Consider the following 20,354-nt stretch of genomic DNA (forward strand, 5'->3'; position numbering starts at 1 on the left):
TATAAGACGTGCACATAATGCTCGTGCGTGTGCTCAACTGTTAACTGGTATAAGACGTGCACATAATGCTCGTGCGTGTGCTCAACTGTTAACTGGTATAAGACGTGCACATAATGCTCGTGCGTGTGCTTAACTGTTAACTGTGCTCATAGCCTGCCTCGTGATCTAGAGGCCAGACCAGTCATGGGACTTGCTACTTGTATAATGTGCCCTTTATCCTTGGGCTGCTGTTACAACATGTCAGATGATGCCAATGATCTTGATGAAGAGATGGCTTCAGACAGTGTTCCTGCTAATAAATATAATGATAAAAAATTATAATAATAAAAAATAATATAAGGAGTTGGAGCAAATGAAAGACAGGGTCAATTGTGACCTTAGGCTCAGCATGACTGATTGAAAAATAAGGAGTAACGACATACTCAATATGTATAACTTCATAATTCTTTATTTACAGCATAGTTTACAGTTACAATAAATAAAATTTACCCATTGCCATGGCACAAAAGTTTACTTTCTGTTTTAATATAACTTACTTGAGTTGGAGATTGTTTAAGTGATAAGTAATGTAAGGTTAATTGTACTCAATATTATCACTAAATTTTAGCATGTTTGTAATGTTGAATTAAATTAAATCCCAGTACTAATGTAGCAAGCCCCAGAAGACTTCTCAGATGGTCTAAAATTAAAAATTTGGGGAGCGCACCCACTCATACTCTCTTCCGTGAGAAGCTAACTGCTCACCATGGTGCCACACAACCACACCACAGAATTTAGGGCTGGGAAATATCGTTAAGGGCTGGTATATTTTACAGATCACTAGTCCTGTTAGTTAGTGAAGGTTTTAGTTTAGTTTCAAGCCCTGCATTATTCCGTCGCCACATTGCAGATTTTCGTAGCTTTATTCGTTTCTTTGTGTAATTCTTGCTGCGTCCTCTGCAGCAACTGAACCACCCGAACGTCATCATGTATCTCGCATCGTTTATCGAGGACAATGAGTTGAATATTGTACTGGAATTGGCAGATGCTGGTGACCTATCAAGAATGATAAAGGTGAGAGGAAGCAGATGTAATAGTTCAGCTGGTGTTATTATACTTAGTATCATGAACATATATGTCAGGAGTTAGGTAATAGCAGGTATGTGCATGTGCACAAACAGTGCTGACTGTGTTAGGATTTATTGGTTGTCTTCTACGACACACGATGGCGCCACCATTCACACATACACCCTTTCAGCACTTTAAGAAGCAGAAGAGGCTGATTCCAGAGCGTACGATCTGGAAGTACTTTGTCCAGCTGTGCAGCGCTCTGAACCACATGCACTCACGCCGCGTCATGCACAGAGGTGAGAACATGCGACATTTCTACGTATCCGCCTAGCGTGATTGACGGGCATAACTAGCCAATCACTGCTGCCGTTGGGCATTCTAAAAAAGCTCCTTAGTAACGAATTGCCACGAAGTCGATGAGTGCGCCACAAGTGTGCACGCATGAAAAGTGTGTAAAGTGTGGTCTGCAGATGTTAGAAAGAGTAGTTGGGTGATTAAAAATGTTGCGACGGTGTTGGCATAATGGGTTAATCGGCGGCAGCGTAGTGGGCGGCAGCGCGTTTGATGTAGTATAGATAATAGAGACGAGAAATGGTTGAGAATCAGTTGTTATGCATGTGCACAGCAAGTGTGGTTACCCGAGCGTACGATTGACTTTGTTAGCTAGAAACGTATAAATGAAGAGTTCTTGGTTGAGAAAGAAAACGGACGAGAGTGTGCGGGTCACGCGGATGTGTCGCATCGTCGTTACACACGTTTAGACCGGGTGAGCTTGACTGACCTAGGAACAGTATCCAAGGGTTCACAAGCATGGTTATCTCACTCAGGCTAGAGTAGGTTAATTGCCAAGTCAGGCACCAGTTTGCCGAATGTCAATCAAGAGCTCATTAAGCTTCAGTTTAAAAGGTTATCTGGCAGTAGACACGGGCTAGCAAGTTGTTGTTTTTTACACTCACAACGTATTTTTAGTTGTCGCGATTTACTCAAGCATGTTTGCATATCAGGCAATGTAAATACATTTGCTTGTCATGCTCAATGCACGATACGTTCACTTGTTAAATACTGCACACATGGGTGATGTATGCATAGATTTACTCATAGTTTTCTAGTAAGTCACTAGTATTGCTAGTTTGTTTGTTTGTTGGTGTATGTTCACTTGTCGTGCTGTGCACGTGTGGCATGTATGTTTTCATTTTTATTGTGCTGTGCAGACATCAAGCCAGCGAACGTGTTCATAACAGCGACGGGCGTAGTGAAGCTAGGCGATCTGGGACTCGGACGATTTTTCAGTTCTAAGACTACAGCGGCGCATTCTCTAGGTAAATACTGAAACCATAGTATGAAAGTTGACTTATAAATGATGTACGAACAAGCTATAGTAAAGTTTAAAGTTATTTCAATTGATGACATTTTTCTAAGGCTAAAATGCATGAGGGCTACTGGGCGCAAACAGGTGTAAAAGCCAGTCGAAGTGTAAATGTGTTAAAATGGATGCTTAATGGCTGGGGAGGGCAGTGATGCAAGTATCGTGCAGGTGCTGCCACCACATGGTGATTGTCATAGTCATACATGACGCAGTGTATTTTGATACATTTTAAGCATGTAAAAAATGTTCCAGTCTGCACATAAAAGCTGATTAAATTTTATTAGCAATTATAACATAGAAACTTTTTAAAATAGTATATTAGCAGTTATAATCAAATTTAAAACAGTTATTATTTCAATGGAATACATTTTTACAATGTACGTCAGCTCATGATGGGTGGGTAGGGTGAGGCAATGTGATGGTCATGAATTTGGATGGTTTTGGCAGTTGGAACACCCTACTACATGTCACCTGAGCGCATACATGAGAATGGATACAACTTCAAGTCGGATATCTGGTCATTAGGTTGCCTGTTATATGAGGTACTGATACATCGCTTGGTGCAGGTAGTGACACCTGTAAACATTCTGAGAGTTTGCATGTGTTAGACTCGTGACCACGTCAACCGATATCAGTAGAATATTGTCAGTTGAGCATACCTGCATAATTTTTAGGCTGCGGGCTACGCGTCCAGTCATATATTTCTTATGTGAACCCAACTATATTTTTTCAGTAAAAAACAATATACAATAAATTTTCAACATAATATTACTTACCTTTAGGTATTTTATCAAAAAAAGTGTTTTTGTAACTTTTGAAGCAATACTAATAGTAAATCCAGTAAAATCAACGATTCGAAAGTGGGTGTGGCCTAATCATGACGTGGATTTGGGAATCTGTGCTGAGCTTTGTAATGGATGACCGGTCACGTAGCCACTGTAATTTTTAATGTTTAATTGTCTTTTTGACATGTTTTCCAGATGGCAGCACTGCAGTCACCATTCTATGGAGACAAGATGAACTTGTATTCATTGTGTAAGAAGATTGAGCAATGTGACTACCCACCTTTACCCTCCGATCACTACTCAGAAAAGGTACGCATTAGTTACTTACTGTCACAGCTCTTAAGCTTGTCAGTAGAGAATTTAATTACTGTTTGAACTAAATTACTGTTTGCAAAGTTGCATGCTGAATTCATATGTTTTCGGAGTACACATGATCTAGTGTGAACAATCTGACCATTTCAGGGTTTCTTAGACATAAGAGGCACAGTGGCGCACCGCCGTTGTCAAATTTAACATCGCCGTTGTGAAAATGTTCCTGTATTTACCCGCCGTTGTCAAAATAGTGTCAACCCAAAAATAAACAGATCACCACGTGCTTGTGCCATATTTAGATTGCCCTGTGCGTTTATTGAGTCATGTGATGCTGGCTCTACACTTTTCCGTTATTTCCTTTGAATCCATCATGCACGTTTTTTCCCAAACTGGCCATTATCGCCTTTGTCTAATTTTCCCTCAGAAGAAACCCTGTATTGACATTTCAGCTGCGATCACTAGTGAAGTTGTGCATCAATCCCAACCCTGAACAGCGACCAGACATCTCCTATGTTTACAACGTGGCGCAGGAAATGCATGCCGGAGGCGCCACCTAGCTATTGAAACCTCGCGAGCATGGCATGTACAAGACTTAGCGTATCCTTACTTTCCATAAAAGACAGTTGATGCAATTACTCGAAACTTGTTTGTGAAAATATTTGGTATGTTGCGGTGGTGATTTCGCACAGATTTTGAATTATTATACGTGGATATGAGTTGCATGTAAAGAACACAGAAACCATCCAAGTGCCATTGCCCTTACTTTTGAGAGGCCTTGTCCATGAGGTTTGGTACATGGCAACCTCTTGTCTTGTCTTAAGCATGTGGAAACAATGTTTGTTGTGATCAGGCCACATCATTATGGCTGCTGTGATATTATTTGTCCGTCCTATCGCGGCAGCGGTCTAGTCGATTCTCGATTCTCGCAGTGCTGCCCTCTATAGTATGATGAAGGTGGACCCAGTCCATCTGTGTTTACCAAAGAAGAGATAATGAGCTGAATATGTGGATACACCCTGTGAGCGTTGTTCTCTCACTGATGCCAAAGAATCTCGTAAATTTTTGAGCCAGTTGATGATATGAAATGCAGGAGGCCGTAAGTCATAGTTATGTCAGCAAGTTTGATTGGAAGTATTTTGGAGGTTTAATGTACTAGTAGTTTGGGCAGAGCATAAATGTATATTTAATCTGTGTTATGAAACATAACATTTGTTTCTGGCCATACATATATTTATATATAATATATATATAATGTTAATTAGTTTTTATTGCTCTCAAGATATTTTTACTTCTTTTTTCCATAAGGGTACATATTAAATATCTTCTCTGATTTTATTCCATATTGAATGAAATTTTCAATGGCATTATTGCTTCATAGCACATAATAGTCATAATAGTAACTTGATGATGTGAAATTCTATTAATACAATTCTATCTCTTATCCAGAATACCAACTCAACTTGAGAGGCTTTTAGTATTCTAGTAAATCAAAGAAGGTACTTGTATGAGAATATCCCAATTGCATGATTAGCAAACCAAATAAATATTTTGTTGAGCTAGTAATGAGAGCTGAAGAGTGATGATGTCATATATATTTATAGTTATAATACATTATCAAGAAATAATTATGAGGGGCCATTTCTGTAGTCTGTAGGCATCTTGTTGTAGTTATCCAATAATTGATTCCAGCTAAGTCATCCACTGTTTGCATTGGCATTAGTCTCTATGCAGAACCCATAGAGAGCTATAGCATTATAACTGAAAGTAGATATGTTTGCTCTGAAGCTGCATGATAGTCAGCAATCATGTCACTCGCTTCTGATGCTTTAGCTTGCAGCTACCTTCGCATGATCGTACCGGTGATTATCATGGTCGATTAGGAATGTATTGTTAATGAATGTTGTTAAATTCCTAACACGGTGGAGCCATGGTTGTTGTGGCAGGCATCCACTGTAGTCAATATTGTTGATAAAATTGAGGACTAAGCGATTTTGTAGTGAAGAAATCACTGCTGTTGTAAAGCAATTCGTCGTGGCACTATTGTTTTGGTAACTGTTGCGGTATATTTACTTTAGTTATGAAGTCTATGCTTTGTATATGAATGGAAATCTATTCGTTATTGAATCACATGGACCTGTTTACATGTCTTTGTTCCCGGCCATATAGATGAATGATCGCGAGTGGCAAATCTACGTAAGCAAGATTTTCTCTCCAATGTCTTGGTTTTACACTGTCATCTCTGCGAGGTTTGACAGGGGAACAGATGTAAGTGCATTGTCTACTAATTTACATACGATTTGTGCATGCTTGACCGTTCTAGCCTACAACTGGCCGAATCAGACGCGAGATGTGTTGCTGTATTGTTCTGCAGAAACCATTACGTGTTGGCGAAAGTAATTTTGCTCAGCATTTTGGCCTGTTTTAGCTGTTTAAGTTATGTAACCTTTTCCTGCTACTAGTTGTGGTAATGTTACACTGTTAAGGCACAGCCTTTACTTATCAAAAATTTGTGCGATCGCGAAGGAGTGATAGTAAGACAGCTTATTTATACATATTGATTATTATCTACGTGTCTTACCCATCCCGTCACATAGTGTGCTCACATAGATAATATAGAGGCGTATCATAGAATGCAATGTAGAAATGTGTAATAGTAATATTTTATTTTATTTACCCAGCAAGAATCCAACTCTCACATTTTGTTTTTACAGCACAAGTTTTACGCACGTCACACCCTGCCGTACTAGTCCTACTACCCCTAAGCTGGTCAGAGTAGGTAATACCTGGCGAACAAGATACATTCTCACTCGTACATTAAATATTACCAATCAGTCATTAGAGAAAGAGACAGAGAAAAGGGGAGAGGGGAGAAGATAAAACAGGTGAGAGGAAGGAGGGGCAAAGAGAGAGGGTGGATACAATCAGGGCAGAATTGCAGAACAGCATCAGCAAATACAAAAACGTACAAAATATCAGTGGCTGATGCAAACAGTGACTGATACACTCCCCTGCAACGTACGCACACACGCACACACGTCTACAACAAGCAGTCACTGTTTATTTACAAGCAAACCTGCAGCACCCCCACCTGGTGCCAACTATCCATACTTATCACAGGTTTGCACACCACAATTATTAACAATAGTTAGAGTCACCTCTGTGTGTGTGCGTGCGTGCGTAAGGTGCGTGATATTAAAGAAATGTATTATGATATTCGACACAGTAAGGTGGGCGTTCGGCACCAGGTGGCGCTGAACGCCCGACCCGCTTGGACTAGTTTCAGTTTAATTGTTTGAGTGAGTGGAATTTTTAAGCACAGGAAGCCACAGACCAGTCCGCTCGTGACTGCAATGACGCATAGCTACTCCACCGCAGAGACACCCGTCACCTCACACGCACACTGAGCATGTCCAGGCTCTCCTGCGTCCTCACCTGAGAGATCTACAGTGTGCAGGAGACATCAGCGTGACCTTGGGTAAGGGTGTCTCTGCGGTGGAGGTTACAACACGAGTTTTCCCAGCATTCTAGAGGTGCTATCGCAAAAATGGCACGTACTCCCGTACGTAGGTATAAACCATGTGACACATACTTTCAACCACGCGCGCATCGTACAAGCCCGTTTCGTAATATGGTATAGTAAAATGCCCGCGTCTTAGTAGGGTACAATCGAGTTTCCATGTCGTCACAGGGTACATTCGAATGCCTGTGGCGTAACGGGGTACACAGTTGCGTGCATACAGGACGCCGTGCAACACGAGATTAGATGTACGATAGGACATGATGGGTCCCATGGCTGCATATTACCAAGAGTCCATAGTAGAGTCTCTAGATCTATTATGGACTCTTGATATTACGTAAACTGGACGAGCGCGTATCAGCATCCATCGCCGCAGCCACCATCAGCACATGGCCAAGCACCTGCGTCGTCGGCAATGCTGATTGCAGAGTTTGCGAACATTATATGAGCGCAAACATTCGAGGAGACGTTTCGTTAACGATAATCCGGTTACCATGACGTCACGCACACACGCACGCATATTATGGGTGATGATTGGGAGTTGGTGGTCTACGTCACTGCTACATGCGCTGATGGCTACATGCCCTCTACTTTGTCAACGTGCGACCACGCGTAACACAAATGTTGGTGGTATCATCCAGTTCAACTAATTACGAGCAAAGCAGTGGCGTTAACACCCATGTCGTCACCCATAACACAAACCTCCGCTGGGTTGTTCGAAAAGAATCGAGCTTCTACGTCCAGGAATCATAGAAAATCGTATGAGAGCAAAACGATGACTATTGGTTCTATTTTCCTCTCTCCAAGAAGGTGGAGAAGAGGGGCTGTGGATAACGTATCATATTTGGATGAGCAACACTGCTCGTTTGTAGCAGCGTGTATTTCTCGATTAACTGCCAAGACGTAGCTGCTCCATAGATACATGGCTTAGTCAGAGGTTAACAACAACTTGTTACTAAACAATGACACTACTTAGAAATGCTAGTTGCCAGTGCAGTGACGAACATGCACGTCCCGTATGGCCCCATATGATCGCCCGATCGGCAAAGAATTCAGAAGACAATCGGCTCTCGCTCACGTAAACCCAATTTTGATCAGATAACTTTCAACGTATACTAGAAGACATGGCAATTGAAACATGCGTGCCAGTATGAGACGTTGCAGGCAACGTGCTTGCGCTCACGTACCACATAGTGAAGTTAACATCACCATTTGAAATACGTATAAGCGTAACAGGCGGCCCCAGACGTTTTCATACGCTCGAACACAAGATGGGTCACTGCAAAAGTTTATCCGATGCCTTCAGTGATGGGGTAGATAGGTCAACTTAGTTTATTTCTATAGCAGATAAACAGAGATGTCAGCCTTCTATAGAAAGAAACGCTGGTGCATGCATAGAAAGCTCGGCATAAACTCAGCACCCCGCACAAAGGCATCACAGGAAAAGAAGGGGGATAGAGCGGTCGAGCAGGAAATAAGGGGGAATGTATCTATCCCACCCACTTCAGCGCTTTAAAATTGGTTGCGAATCTGCTCGTCCATGCGTCGGAAACGTGGTAACTCTCACTTCTGTGCGGACTCTCCTCCCACCTCGCAGACTGCCTCTTCCTCCAACTGACACCCTGTCGCACCTCACACACACTGCTTCTACCTCTAGGTTTCGTCCAATCATCTCGTACGCCTATTGGACTTAGGGCATCTCTCCTGCATGTTGGTTAGCGCACTTAAACGCATTTTCAGAAAACACGTGAAAGTGAATTGGCAATAAGATAGGATTATAATGAATTGCAGTAAGGAACTAGTAGTTACAAGCAGGAGTGCTATTAAAGTGAAAAATTACAAGATTTTATCCCGTCGCCGCACTTTGCACGGACGGTACCGTACGTGAATGCTAGACTGCAATGAGAGGAAGACCCAGCAAGCCAGTTACACTACGTTTACCTTTACACGATCAACGTGAAGACACGGCAACTTATTTTTTTATTGACCGATCGTCGCTCATGTAAACTTTATACGTAGTACAACTGCCTTGCTGGTTTTTCCGATTATTAAATGCTTATGTTGCCCATTTTATCAAAAGTCAACGGATATAGAGAAGTAAAACATTTTCTCTGGTGGGTTAACAATTTCACCGTCACCACCGCTGTGATGACAACACCCAGAATTAGGGTAGAATGCTCCACGAGGGGAGTTGGAGAGAGAGGGTCACATGGAATACAGCTACAGGGGGAACTGAGGTCATGCCAAGCTTACAGAAAGAACAGAACACAACTCACGATGAGTAACTATAAAAAATATAATCACCACTTTTAATGTTGCTACAAATGCGTCAATACAAAGTCACGAGCAGTCTGCTATGGTGTCCATGCGCAAAGTTTTTACATCAAGTCTCTCTTAAATAACACTGTATTTACACGGCTTCTTTCCACACGCTCCTTCTACAGTATATATCGACTACAATATCGTAACACGTATAAATGACACATAATGACTGCACTGATACACATTAGCCGGAATTATTTACAAATAGGTACGTTATATATTCACGTGCACCTGTATAGCTTCTGCCAAAACAGGTGCCCGTGCGCCCATGATATAACAACAATAATAATATTAAAATTACATGCCACGTGATGATTTACTTATAGTTCGTTATGTTGTTTTTGTTTTTGTTGTTGATGTTGATGTCGTTCGAGGTTACATTTATTTAATTGAAAACACACTGGCATCTTATACTGGTGTTAACATAAAACATTAGAACTAAAATGGCGCTTAGCACGCCAGCGCAGTCTGGTGATCATGATCCGTACTACAATAGAGTAGGGATCATCGCTTCCTTTCTCAATTGCCATCCGAATATGTAAAAAAAAATATCGCTAATATGCAAATAGAGATCGTATTGTCAAGCATTTACCACATTTCATGACTAATATTGTTATTTCGAAATCATTCACATTGGTGAATACTGAATAAGCATGTTAACTCATCAACTAGCACAGCCAGGGAGAGCCCATAAACTTATGAAACGTGCCTCTATTGCTGAACCGAACCGAACCGAAGTCGAACGTGCAAATAGCACAGTCGTTGGCCTAAGTAGACAAGAGGATGAGGAACTGACCCACAGAGAAAGTTTGATGAAGGCAAAACTACTGGGGCTTCTTTCCTTTACGTTACTGGCAACTGGCAGACTCTAGACCAGTGCTTGTAAGTGACGGGGTGCTACGCTGGCTGTCAGAAGGGAGGAGGCATGTACGCAGATGACACTATCCCCTGCCGATTCCGGAGTCTATCCTCGAGGGATGGGAGAATCCTACGTGTGACAAAGATGGGAAGCCCTGAAGCCAAATCTTGCCATTAATGGCACACTACCCAACTTCCCCCTGAGGGGTTGAGCACCCGCTATCATGCCAGCACCAGACGAGTCTACATAAACCTTTGCTAGGATCAGCACCACCTGCAACCACACTGTCTATCTCCCTGTTCCTTCCCCCTTCCTTTCACAGCTATGACAACGACTAAGGAATGCCTCGCTCCAGAGATACCTTCCCGGCAGTCGATGCAGTAAACACACGGCGGATGTGCGATAGAAAGATCAGTATGGTTCCCTACTCACAACACCAAATAACTTCAGCAATGTAAGCACACGTTTCGTTCATTCCCCCAATCCGGAGCAGCGCCACCTATTGGCCACCTCCATGCACAAGAGCGGCGGCCAGCCGGCCACTTTATTGCCAAGATTCCGAAAACATCGTGATATGCAAATTCACACTTTCACAGTGGATATATATATATATATATCTACAGGGAAGATTTAATACGGTGGCACCAGCTGGTGACGTGCTGTAGCATATTAACAAAGCTAGCCGGTATCGGGTGAGCGTTGATTGCTACTATATACTATTATTATAATAGATAGGCAGAGTGAGCACAGTAAAGAGGTATTATTCCACTGGAGTACAAATTACGATAAACGATTAACGCGTTCTTAAATAACATCAATCCACAACTGTGCTCGAATTACAGCAGGACGTCTCATCTGCAGCACGATAACGGTGCCACCTGGTAGTGAAACCCACCGAGGCCGACACACATGCGCAGATGGCCAGGCGCCCACGCCACCACGACATACTCTTGTGGAAGTCGAATGCCGATACGACAAGAGAGTAAAAGTACGTAAAACACGTATTCCGTTAATACTTTCTCAAGTGTCTCGGATTCCAGAGAACTCTCCCCCAGGAATGTCTGGATGCACAGACTTGCCGATGCAGCATCATCGCTGTCGTCCTCCTCCACCACGTTGCCATGGCAACAGCGATGCTGCGGTCCGGGCGCGGGGGTGCAGTACTAACCGCAGCATGTCACATCCCAAGCTCAGCGATTACAAGGCAAAAATTTCGCCACCACAATTCACGCACACACTCACAGCTATCACCACGAACCGTGAAATGCCACCCACTCATTGCTCAACCCACCCACTCCCGGGACAGGGCTAGCTCGTCTGTATATACCGGCGGTAGCAATTCAACAGAGTAAGTTCTGCTTACAGCTACGCGGCAGCACAGGCTGGGCTGGCATCTACCCTGACGACAAGGCGTGGATGGCGGGACGACATCAGCGGCGGCGCCCCTGCTGCTGGCGTGTTGCGGGTGCTGCGGCGGCGATCACAGGTTTTGCTCGAACAGTTGCATGATGTCACTCTGCTGGTTCATGTCAATCTGTCCTGCAAGCTGCAGAGAGAGATAGAGCATTAACAACATGAGCTGTGGCAGAGAGAAAGATGTTAATAGTGCACGCTGTAAGAGAAACAGACACAGAGGAGAGAAAAGGAATGAGAATGAGAGAAAGAGAGAGAGAGATAGAGAGAGAGAAAGAGAAACACATAGAGAGAAACAGTGAGAGGTGGAAAGAGAGAAGAGAGAAACAGAAACAGAAAGAGAGACACAGTGACAAACACAGCGAGCGAGAGAGAGGGGGGGGGAGAGAGAGAGAGAGAGAGAGAGAGAGAAGAGAAACCAGCTGTTAACAATATACACAGGGACGAGACATGACAGGGCAGATGGGTCAGCGCAAACACACGCACCTGCACATACATTGATTTTATACGCAGTTGCCACCGCCAGCAACACAGAACACGAACACTCACAGCCTCGCGCTTCCTGCGCTCTTGTTCGCGCAGCCGTTGTCGTTCCACGGCTGCACGCTGCTTCTCCTCCTCCGCCTGTCTCTGCTGCTGCTCAATGGCTGCTCGCCGTGCCCTCTCCAATGCCTCCTCCTCCTCACGCTCCCTATAACAGTTGTGCCAGTTAGTGATGTCCCGATGATCGATTATAATCGAAAGTAGTCGTTTGCAGCAACCGACTAAGCACTCGATTATGAAAATAAATAATCAATTATCAAAAAAAAAAATTTGTTGGAAATATTTTTTTTATTTAAAATAACATTTGCAAACAATTGATGAAATGACTATTTATTTAAGTTTTGTGTGTTTTCTTGGTTACTTTACAAATTACAGCTTGGAGACAGTAAATCTAACCTACAGCCTCACGACTCTACCATAAGCTCAGCATTTGACACAGCACACGACGGTAATAAGTGTGGCACTAGAGAGCGCCGCTGAACCATTGGCATTTTGCTAATACCTCTGTTTCTCGCGTTCCAGCCGCTGTCTCTCCTTTTCCTGATGTTCCTTTTGCTGACGCTTCATTAACTCTTGCTCACGCTGTTGCTTCATCTGCAACAACAACAACCACAACAACAACAAAGTTAGCCACTGGACATACAACTGTCTGAATAAGACAACCAGACTGGTCATGAGCATAAAGAGTTAAAATAATGCAAGAAGCACACAACGGTCCCATCTTGTATTCTATGGTAGACCTTCCTTCTCCTTCTATACACACAAACACGTCACACACACCCTCTCCTTCTATACGCACAAACATGTGACACACACCAGGGGTAGAAATTAACCTTTGAACACGGGAGTCCAACGGACTCCCTCCCTACCCTCAAAAAGAGGGAGTCCGCAGTCTGAAGTTCAAAATTAAAGATATTAACAATAACGCATGTGCTTATTTTTAAGATTCATGCAGTTGCACGTCTGCCAAATTTTCTTTGGACATTAGCTGAAAAAATATGGTTATTCCGCGAGGCCGTGCTCCGGAACGAACTAGTTAGTATGGCAGAATTTTCAGGGAGGCACACAGACTCCTGCATATGTCAAATCAGGGAGTCCGACAGTTAATCAGGGAGTATTTGACTCCGGACTCCCATTAATTTCGCACCCTGCACACCCTCTCGTCCTTCGCTACATACAAACATGACACACACCATCTCCTTCTATACATACAAACACATGACACACACTCTCTCCTCCTTCCCTACATACAAACATGTGGCACATACCCTCTCCTCCTTCTCCATCGCTTGCTTCCTGAACTGAGCGAAGCTATCTAGGCTGGGCTTCACACGGCAGCTCATGCTTCCCGTCGGAGTTGATTGCACAGCGAGACTCGACCACGAATCCACATTCTTGATCTGCAAACCCTACGGCAAAACACTGGCACTGAGACAACTCCCATACTCCCGCTGCTACCCGCCCAGTGCCACCACAGAGCCCTCTAATAACAAAGTGGAGGCCACCGATAACGGCTACTTTCCCAAGGCTACCGTAGCGCCACCTGCATGCTGAAACACTCCCATAGGAAGCCACCTGAGGCTGATGACACTACAGTGTCCCTGCATGCTGAAACACGGCGCACGACAACCCCCCCCCCCAGCCACTGCTGGTGTACCGCAAACAAGTGCCGCAGTGCAACAGGGCTCATCTGGTGTCTGGTGTTCTGCTGATAAATTCATTTGTGCATAGCAAGACATCTTATACATAAGTCTTCTTTATTCTTGTTTGACTTTTGTAGCCAATTGGAACAAATATATCAGCTACACTTTCGCACCCACCTAATCTCTATGCATTGCAGACACATGTGCATTGCAGGTTGGCAGGCAACAATTATGATTAGAAGCGTGCCAGCCATGGGCTGCCCAGTGTTTTTGCCTACCCACACAAGCATTCACTGATTCAGCCTTCAGGGTGCTATAGACAGACTGCTTTAGAAAATAATATGATTTAAGGAGCGTAAACCTTGCTCAACAAACATTTGCCTTTGCAATTAAGCTGTGCAACTGTAGCCTCACATTCACACAGGTATGGGCGCTAATAATAGCAAAAGCAGTTCAGTACTTTGTTAACAGTCAACAAATCAATGTTTAACCCTCCTCTTGAGGGTCAAAATGTTATCCGACACTTACTCTTCGCATGTCAGCGGAAAGTACATTTCATGGTCCTTTCAATAAATCCATAAAAATGGTAGGTCACCCCTGAAACAAAAAAGTTTTTCAATCGCTCCGTCAGACCATGTCCTCAGAAAATGTCTAAAATCTGCCCTGTGCCCCATTGACCTTTGACCTGTGACCTCCAATTTCGGCACAGTGATGGCTTTTCCTACCATGATGCTATACTCACCGACTAACACGAGCCTAGGTCGAGCCGTTTAGATTTGTGCCGCAATTCTGCATTTCCTCCCTATACCTTAAGTTAAGAAGGGAATGTTCCCCCTTCTTTTACACCTCTTGACCTTTGACCCCCAGCTTCGACATCCCAACTCGTTTTCAGATTACCCCCCACGTCCCGACTTTCGAATCCGTACGTCGAGTTGTTTAGATTAGTGCCCAACTGTTGACGGACGGACAGGACGGACGCACGCACGGACGCATGCTCATGCGATTCTACAAGCTGCATCTGACTATGTCAGATGAGCTAAAAACAAAAGGTTGAGCACTACGATGATGTCATCCCAATAAATCCTGTTTTATCTCTCATACAGCAATGCTAAACACTCTTCAGAAGTTCATATTGCACGTGTGAGTTTGATGTCAGCTTCAATCATTTCCGGCAGGAGGTTATGTTTTCACCGGCGTGTGTTTGTTGGTTTGTGCGTGTACAGCCTAACTGAAAAAGTTATGGACGGATTGTCATAAAATTTTCAGGATAGGTCAGAAATCGCCTAACTTAGAATTAATTAATTAATAAAATTTTCAGGATAGGTCAGAAATGGGGTAACTTAGAATTGATTAAATTTTGGTGGTGATCCGGATCCAATTAATTATTTAATTAATTATTTAATAAAATTTTTCACAGTGAGAGAATTGAGCTGCCTTGGCGGAGGTCTGTGCTCTCCGAGTGCTCTAGTTTAAAGAATAGTATACAAGTTATCCGATACTGATTCCTTAAAATATATTTTGTGCTGAGATACTAACCTTCTGTGATTTACGATTCTGTAGCATGAAACATACCAAGAGAGAATACGGCAAACGTAAACCATATTATGAGGACAACTGACACACGAAGACATTTTCTTTAATAATGACTACATCCTTAATAACTTACCACTATCGACACACATTACGCATATATTGCGGTCATGATACCAGCAATAGTCTACCAACAAGCAATACATTTTATTCACACATCATGACATTCTCGGAGAAACCCAGTACTGAAATCCCTTGTTCTCGCAACTTCTCCAACAGAAACACTTAAGGCATCTCTATGCTCTCTTCCAAGAAACGAAAGAAAGAATGGAAGGAAGGAATAGAATAAAAAACGCAGTGGCTACGCGTCCGGTCATCCATTACAAAGCTCAGCACAGATTCCCAAATCCACATCACGATTAGGCCACGCATTACGATTAGTAAATCGTAGATTTTACTGGATTTACTATTGCTTCAAAAGTTACAACAAGAGCCGCAGAGCGTCTGGGCTCATCTGAGGTCTGTTGCTACGATTATAAACGTAAAATTTCAGTCTCGTGCGTTCAATGTACCACATTTGTTAGGCGCAGATATGCAGACACGCAGTTGCATACACATCATTGTGAGACACGCCCACTATTGCAGATGGAGGGTGGGGAGGGTGGGGGAAGGGGGCGGGGGAGGGGTGGGGGAGGGTGGGGGAGGGGGCTCTAATAGCAAAAAGCAGTTCACTCCTTTGTTAACAGTCAACAAATCCATGTTTAACCCTCCTCTTGAGGGTCAAAAGGTTATCCGACACTTACTCTTCGCATGTCAGCAGAAGGGACATTTCATGGTCCTTTCAATAAAGCCATAAAAATGCTAGGTCACCGCTGAAACAAAAAAGTTTTTCATCGCTCCGTCAGACCATGTCCTCAGAAAATGTCTAAAATCTGCCCTGTGCCCATTGACCTGTGACCTCCAATTTCGGCACAGTGATGGCTTTTCCTACCATGATGCTATACACCGACTATCACGAGCCTAGGTCGAGCCGTTTAGATTTGTGCCGCAATTCTGCATTTCCTCCCTATACCTTAAGTTAAGGAGTGAATGTTCCCCCTTCTTTTACACCTCTTGACCTTTGACCTTTGACCCCCAGCTTCGACATCCCAACTCGTTTTGACGATCCCCCCCAACGACCGAATATCGTGACCGTACGTCGAGCGGTTAAGATTTGTGCCCAACTGTTGACGGCGGACGGACGGACGACGGCGACGGACGGACGACGGACGGACGGACGATCATGCGATTCTACAAGCTGCATCTGACTATGTCAGATGAGCTAAAAACACATCCCTTTGATAAAATACCTAAATGTAAGTAATATTATCGTAACAAGTGCCACGGAGCGACAGCGCTCATCTAACGTCTACTGCGGTGACTCTGTGGTGGAGTAGTGGGATTCTAGTAAACCCTGTTAGTCCCAAATGTATTCACATACGTGCCAAAACAGTTAAAGGCACAGGGATGGTATCAGGAACCTTGTCAAAGGAATGTTCGTTGGGGATCGTTATGAAAGTTGCACGAGATGGCGCGTACGTTTAAGTGTCTTCAGATTAAAGATGGAGCTCCCATCGTACAGAGTAGCAACAATTATTTGCAAGACAGAATAGGTAAGCACTCACTCCATTTACCTACGCAAGCCTACAGGCTGAAATAGAGAGCTGCCACCTGTAACTAATGAACGCAGGCAAAAACTACACAGTACTATCACCACCACATGCACTGGCAGTGGCCACTGGCAGTGGCATAAGTTACATATAACACACTGACAGTACAGAATGCCATAGAAATTATACGATTTAAGAGCATAAACCTTCTTCAACCAAATTTAGCTTTTGAAATTTCACTGTGACATTGTTAGCCTCATACATCCAGGCATGTATAGATTCTACTAGCAAACCCAGCAGTCAAATTCTTTCTAACTAAATTCCAGTAAACAAATCCATCTTTAACCCTCCTCTTGAGGGTCAAAAGGTTATCCGACACTTACTCTTCGCATGTCAGCAGTAAGTACATTCATGGTCCTTTCAATAAAGCCATAAAAATGCTAGGTCACCGCTGAAACAAAAAAGTTTTTCAATCGCTCCGTCAGACCATGTCCTCAGAAAATGTCTATAATCTGCCCTGTGCCCCATTGTCTTTGACCTGTGACCTCAAATTTCGCCACAGTGATGGCTTTTCCTACCATGATGCTATACACTGACTATCACAAGCCTAGGTGAGCCGTTTAGATTTGTGCCGCAATTCTGCATTTCCTCCCTATACCTTAAGTTAAGGAGGGAATGTTCCCCCTTCTTTTACACCTCTTGAACCTTTGACCTTTTCCCCCCAGCTTCGACATCCCAACTCGTTTTCGGATTACCCCCCCACGTCCCAAATATCGTGGACCGTACGTCGAGCGGTTAAGATTTGTGCCCAACTGTTGACGCACGCACGCACGCACGCACGCACGCGACGCACGATCATGCGATTTTACAAGCTGCATCGACATATGTCAGATGAGCTAAAAACTTATTGTTTATTGTTTTTCACTGAAAAAATATAGTTGGATTCACATAAGAAATATATGACCGGACGCATAGCGTGGAGCTGGGCGTCCGATAACCGGACGCGTAGCCACAGCCAATAAAAAATGGCAAGAAGGCATGAAGGCATAGAAGAAGAAGAAAGGAAGGGAGGAAGGACGTGTGTGGAGTAGCAACTGCAGGAAGCATCTTTACAGGAAAAAATTACTTTTTTTCACGAGAGCTCTTTTTCAAGTCTGTGGAAAAAATAGCTCTCGTCAAAAATGTCGGGAGCAATTTCGCAGGTTTGAAGAGCTCATCGCTCATCGCTCCGTGTATTTTTTTTACCACTGATCTTTACCTTCCTGCTGGCGGGTGTGTTCGGTGTAGTGTTCTGCACATCTTCATCAGGTTCTCGCTGGAGTTCTCGTGGTGACATTGTTGCACTCGATGCATTGTCGCGCGACGGCGCGGCGCCGGTGCGGCGGCTGACGTGTAGGAAAACTCCCGTCGACGCTGCAGAAACCACAATACAGGGTGCGAATAACGCGAAGTCCGAGTCAAATACTCCCCAATTTTACTGCCAGACTCCGCTCGATTTTGCACAAATGCCAAGATCCGCTGTGACTCCCTGAAAGTGCAGTACCAACGAGTTCGTTCCTGAGCACGGTCGCCTCCCGGCAATAACACATATTTGTTCAGCTAATGGCAGGACGTGGCCAACTGATGAATCTTAAAATAAGCACATGATGCGTTATTGTTAATATCTTTAATTTTTTGAACTCAGAACTGCGGGACTCCCTCATTTATTCCGCAGACTCCCTCTTTTGGAGGGTAGGGGAGTCCCTTGGTCCCATGCGTCAAAAGTTAATTCTACCCTGCAATAACAGCGCCGGTGAGGGAAAAACCAACGCTGCGACCTGCTTACATCACTGCTGTCTGCCGCCATCGAATCTCTTCTCAGACCGGATTAATGCCACTAGCGTTGGCAAGGAGAAGGTCTACCGCTTGCTGATCTACCAGAGTAACAAATTTCTTAAAGGTGGCTGTTGCATGTGTTTAGTATTCGCAAGCCTTTTGAAGAAGGGCTATATTAACGTTTACTATGCAAAAGTAACACGAGCGATATGAAGGAATGGACCATAGAGAGGCTGGCTCACTTCTCAATCTGAGTGATGAGCTACGTACGCCGTAATATTGAACCATGCAATTGCAGCGCTATTGTCGCCGACCAGGCGAGGAGAAATACAAGCTATGTACACGACACGCCCAAACACTATTGCACACCAAAGAGAACTTTTGCATACGTCAGCGTTCATTGCAAACCAAACATCAAGAAGTACCGAAAATCTTTGTTAATAAATGTATTGCGGCTTTCATAATAAAACATAAGGTAATTATATTTCATATAAATACACTAATTAACCTCGCTAGGCCAACAGTTCGACAAACTGAATCAAGCTGCTGCCAAGCTCTCATTCAACAAGGCTTCAGCTTCGAACCACGCCCTGAATGTGTTACAAACAGGGTAATTACACGGATTTGTCGTCATGAGACAAAATCCGCACAGATAGAAACACCTTGACACGTCTCACAGTTGGGCGCGGGCAGGACTTGGGAACTCGGCCGGTGGACTGCTGCTGGTCGTCGTCACCGATTGAAGAACTTGACTGCGATCCTTCGAGCGCTCATAACGACGACGGGCAGACTGCGACACCTTGACGGCGGTCCATGTCGACGCACCTGCACGAGTATGAAGAAAATCGAAAGGTCAAAGGTCGGACCACTCCAGTCATTGGAATTACCTGTCTGAAATGAGGTTACAACCCCTTCCCACATATACTGCTTGCTAGGTTTAATCAAGCCACACCAATTTGTATAAGGTTTTCACGGGATATACACGCGCAAAATGCTGACTTTGCGCGCATTCTCAATTATTATATTTGTTTTTTTAGAAAGGCATACCAACAATGGCTTGATTGGCTAAAGTTGAGGCTGAGCAAGAGTCGAACTTCTTGAGGCAGATAGCATAAATTAAACAAAAGATAAGATAGAATCTAGATTAGATTAGATTAGATAAAATTAAAGTCTTACGAGGATTGTGTGGCAAAAAAAAAAAAAAATTGAGGCAGAGAAAATGCCCACAAAGTTCATAAATCATGTTGTACACAATACGTAAGGTATAGGATTACTTGTCATGTGGCCGTATGATTACAATGAAAGTGTCAATAGACACGTGTTAGCTCCCTTGCGGTGATAGAGAATGGGAGGGGGGATATATAAAGCAAGAGATATGATGGGGAGAAACTCTTATATCAGATATCTCCATTATTATACTCTCGATAATGATATATTGCAAGTGTTGATGCCGAAAATTACAATGTTTCAGATCTGACAAGTCTGAAATCTTGACGAGAGATGGCCGCTCGCCTAACATGATTGCTTTTGGGTTTCGGTCAGGCACATTT

At 43.6% G+C, this 20,354-nt stretch overlaps 2 protein-coding genes across 7 annotated transcripts in view; one reads left to right on the top strand and one right to left on the bottom strand.

The window, feature by feature from the left end:
* Window positions 1-6,190, top strand: part of LOC106809331 (serine/threonine-protein kinase Nek7-like) — a 20,035-nt gene extending 13,845 nt beyond the window's left edge. For both annotated transcript variants that reach the window (XM_014812380.1, XM_014812379.1), the window contains exons 4-9: window positions 943-1,053; window positions 1,238-1,346; window positions 2,262-2,369; window positions 2,864-2,958; window positions 3,397-3,510; window positions 3,963-6,190. In XM_014812380.1, the coding sequence (XP_014667866.1) occupies window positions 943-1,053; window positions 1,238-1,346; window positions 2,262-2,369; window positions 2,864-2,958; window positions 3,397-3,510; window positions 3,963-4,070 (645 nt within the window). In that variant the 3' untranslated portion in view covers window positions 4,071-6,190. The remainder of the gene's footprint in view (window positions 1-942; window positions 1,054-1,237; window positions 1,347-2,261; window positions 2,370-2,863; window positions 2,959-3,396; window positions 3,511-3,962) is intronic.
* A 3,122-nt stretch (window positions 6,191-9,312) lies between these two features.
* LOC106809330 (bromodomain-containing protein 2-like) overlaps window positions 9,313-20,354 on the bottom strand; it is a 32,270-nt gene continuing 21,228 nt past the window's right edge. For 2 of the 5 annotated variants that reach the window (XM_014812378.1, XM_014812374.1), the window contains exons 23-27: window positions 18,248-18,402; window positions 13,436-13,576; window positions 12,670-12,761; window positions 12,174-12,315; window positions 9,313-11,757 (exon numbers count right to left, since the gene is read on the bottom strand). In XM_014812378.1, the coding sequence (XP_014667864.1) occupies window positions 11,692-11,757; window positions 12,174-12,315; window positions 12,670-12,761; window positions 13,436-13,576; window positions 18,248-18,402 (596 nt within the window). In that variant the 3' untranslated portion in view covers window positions 9,313-11,691. The remainder of the gene's footprint in view (window positions 11,758-12,173; window positions 12,316-12,669; window positions 12,762-13,435; window positions 13,577-18,247; window positions 18,403-20,354) is intronic. The other 3 variants (XM_014812377.1, XM_014812376.1, XM_014812375.1) reach the window with 3 other exon arrangements.

Source organism: Priapulus caudatus, unplaced genomic scaffold, assembly GCF_000485595.1.
Source record: "Priapulus caudatus unplaced genomic scaffold, Priapulus_caudatus-5.0.1 Scaffold345, whole genome shotgun sequence".
Classification (NCBI taxonomy): Eukaryota; Metazoa; Priapulida; class Priapulimorpha; order Priapulimorphida; family Priapulidae; genus Priapulus; species Priapulus caudatus.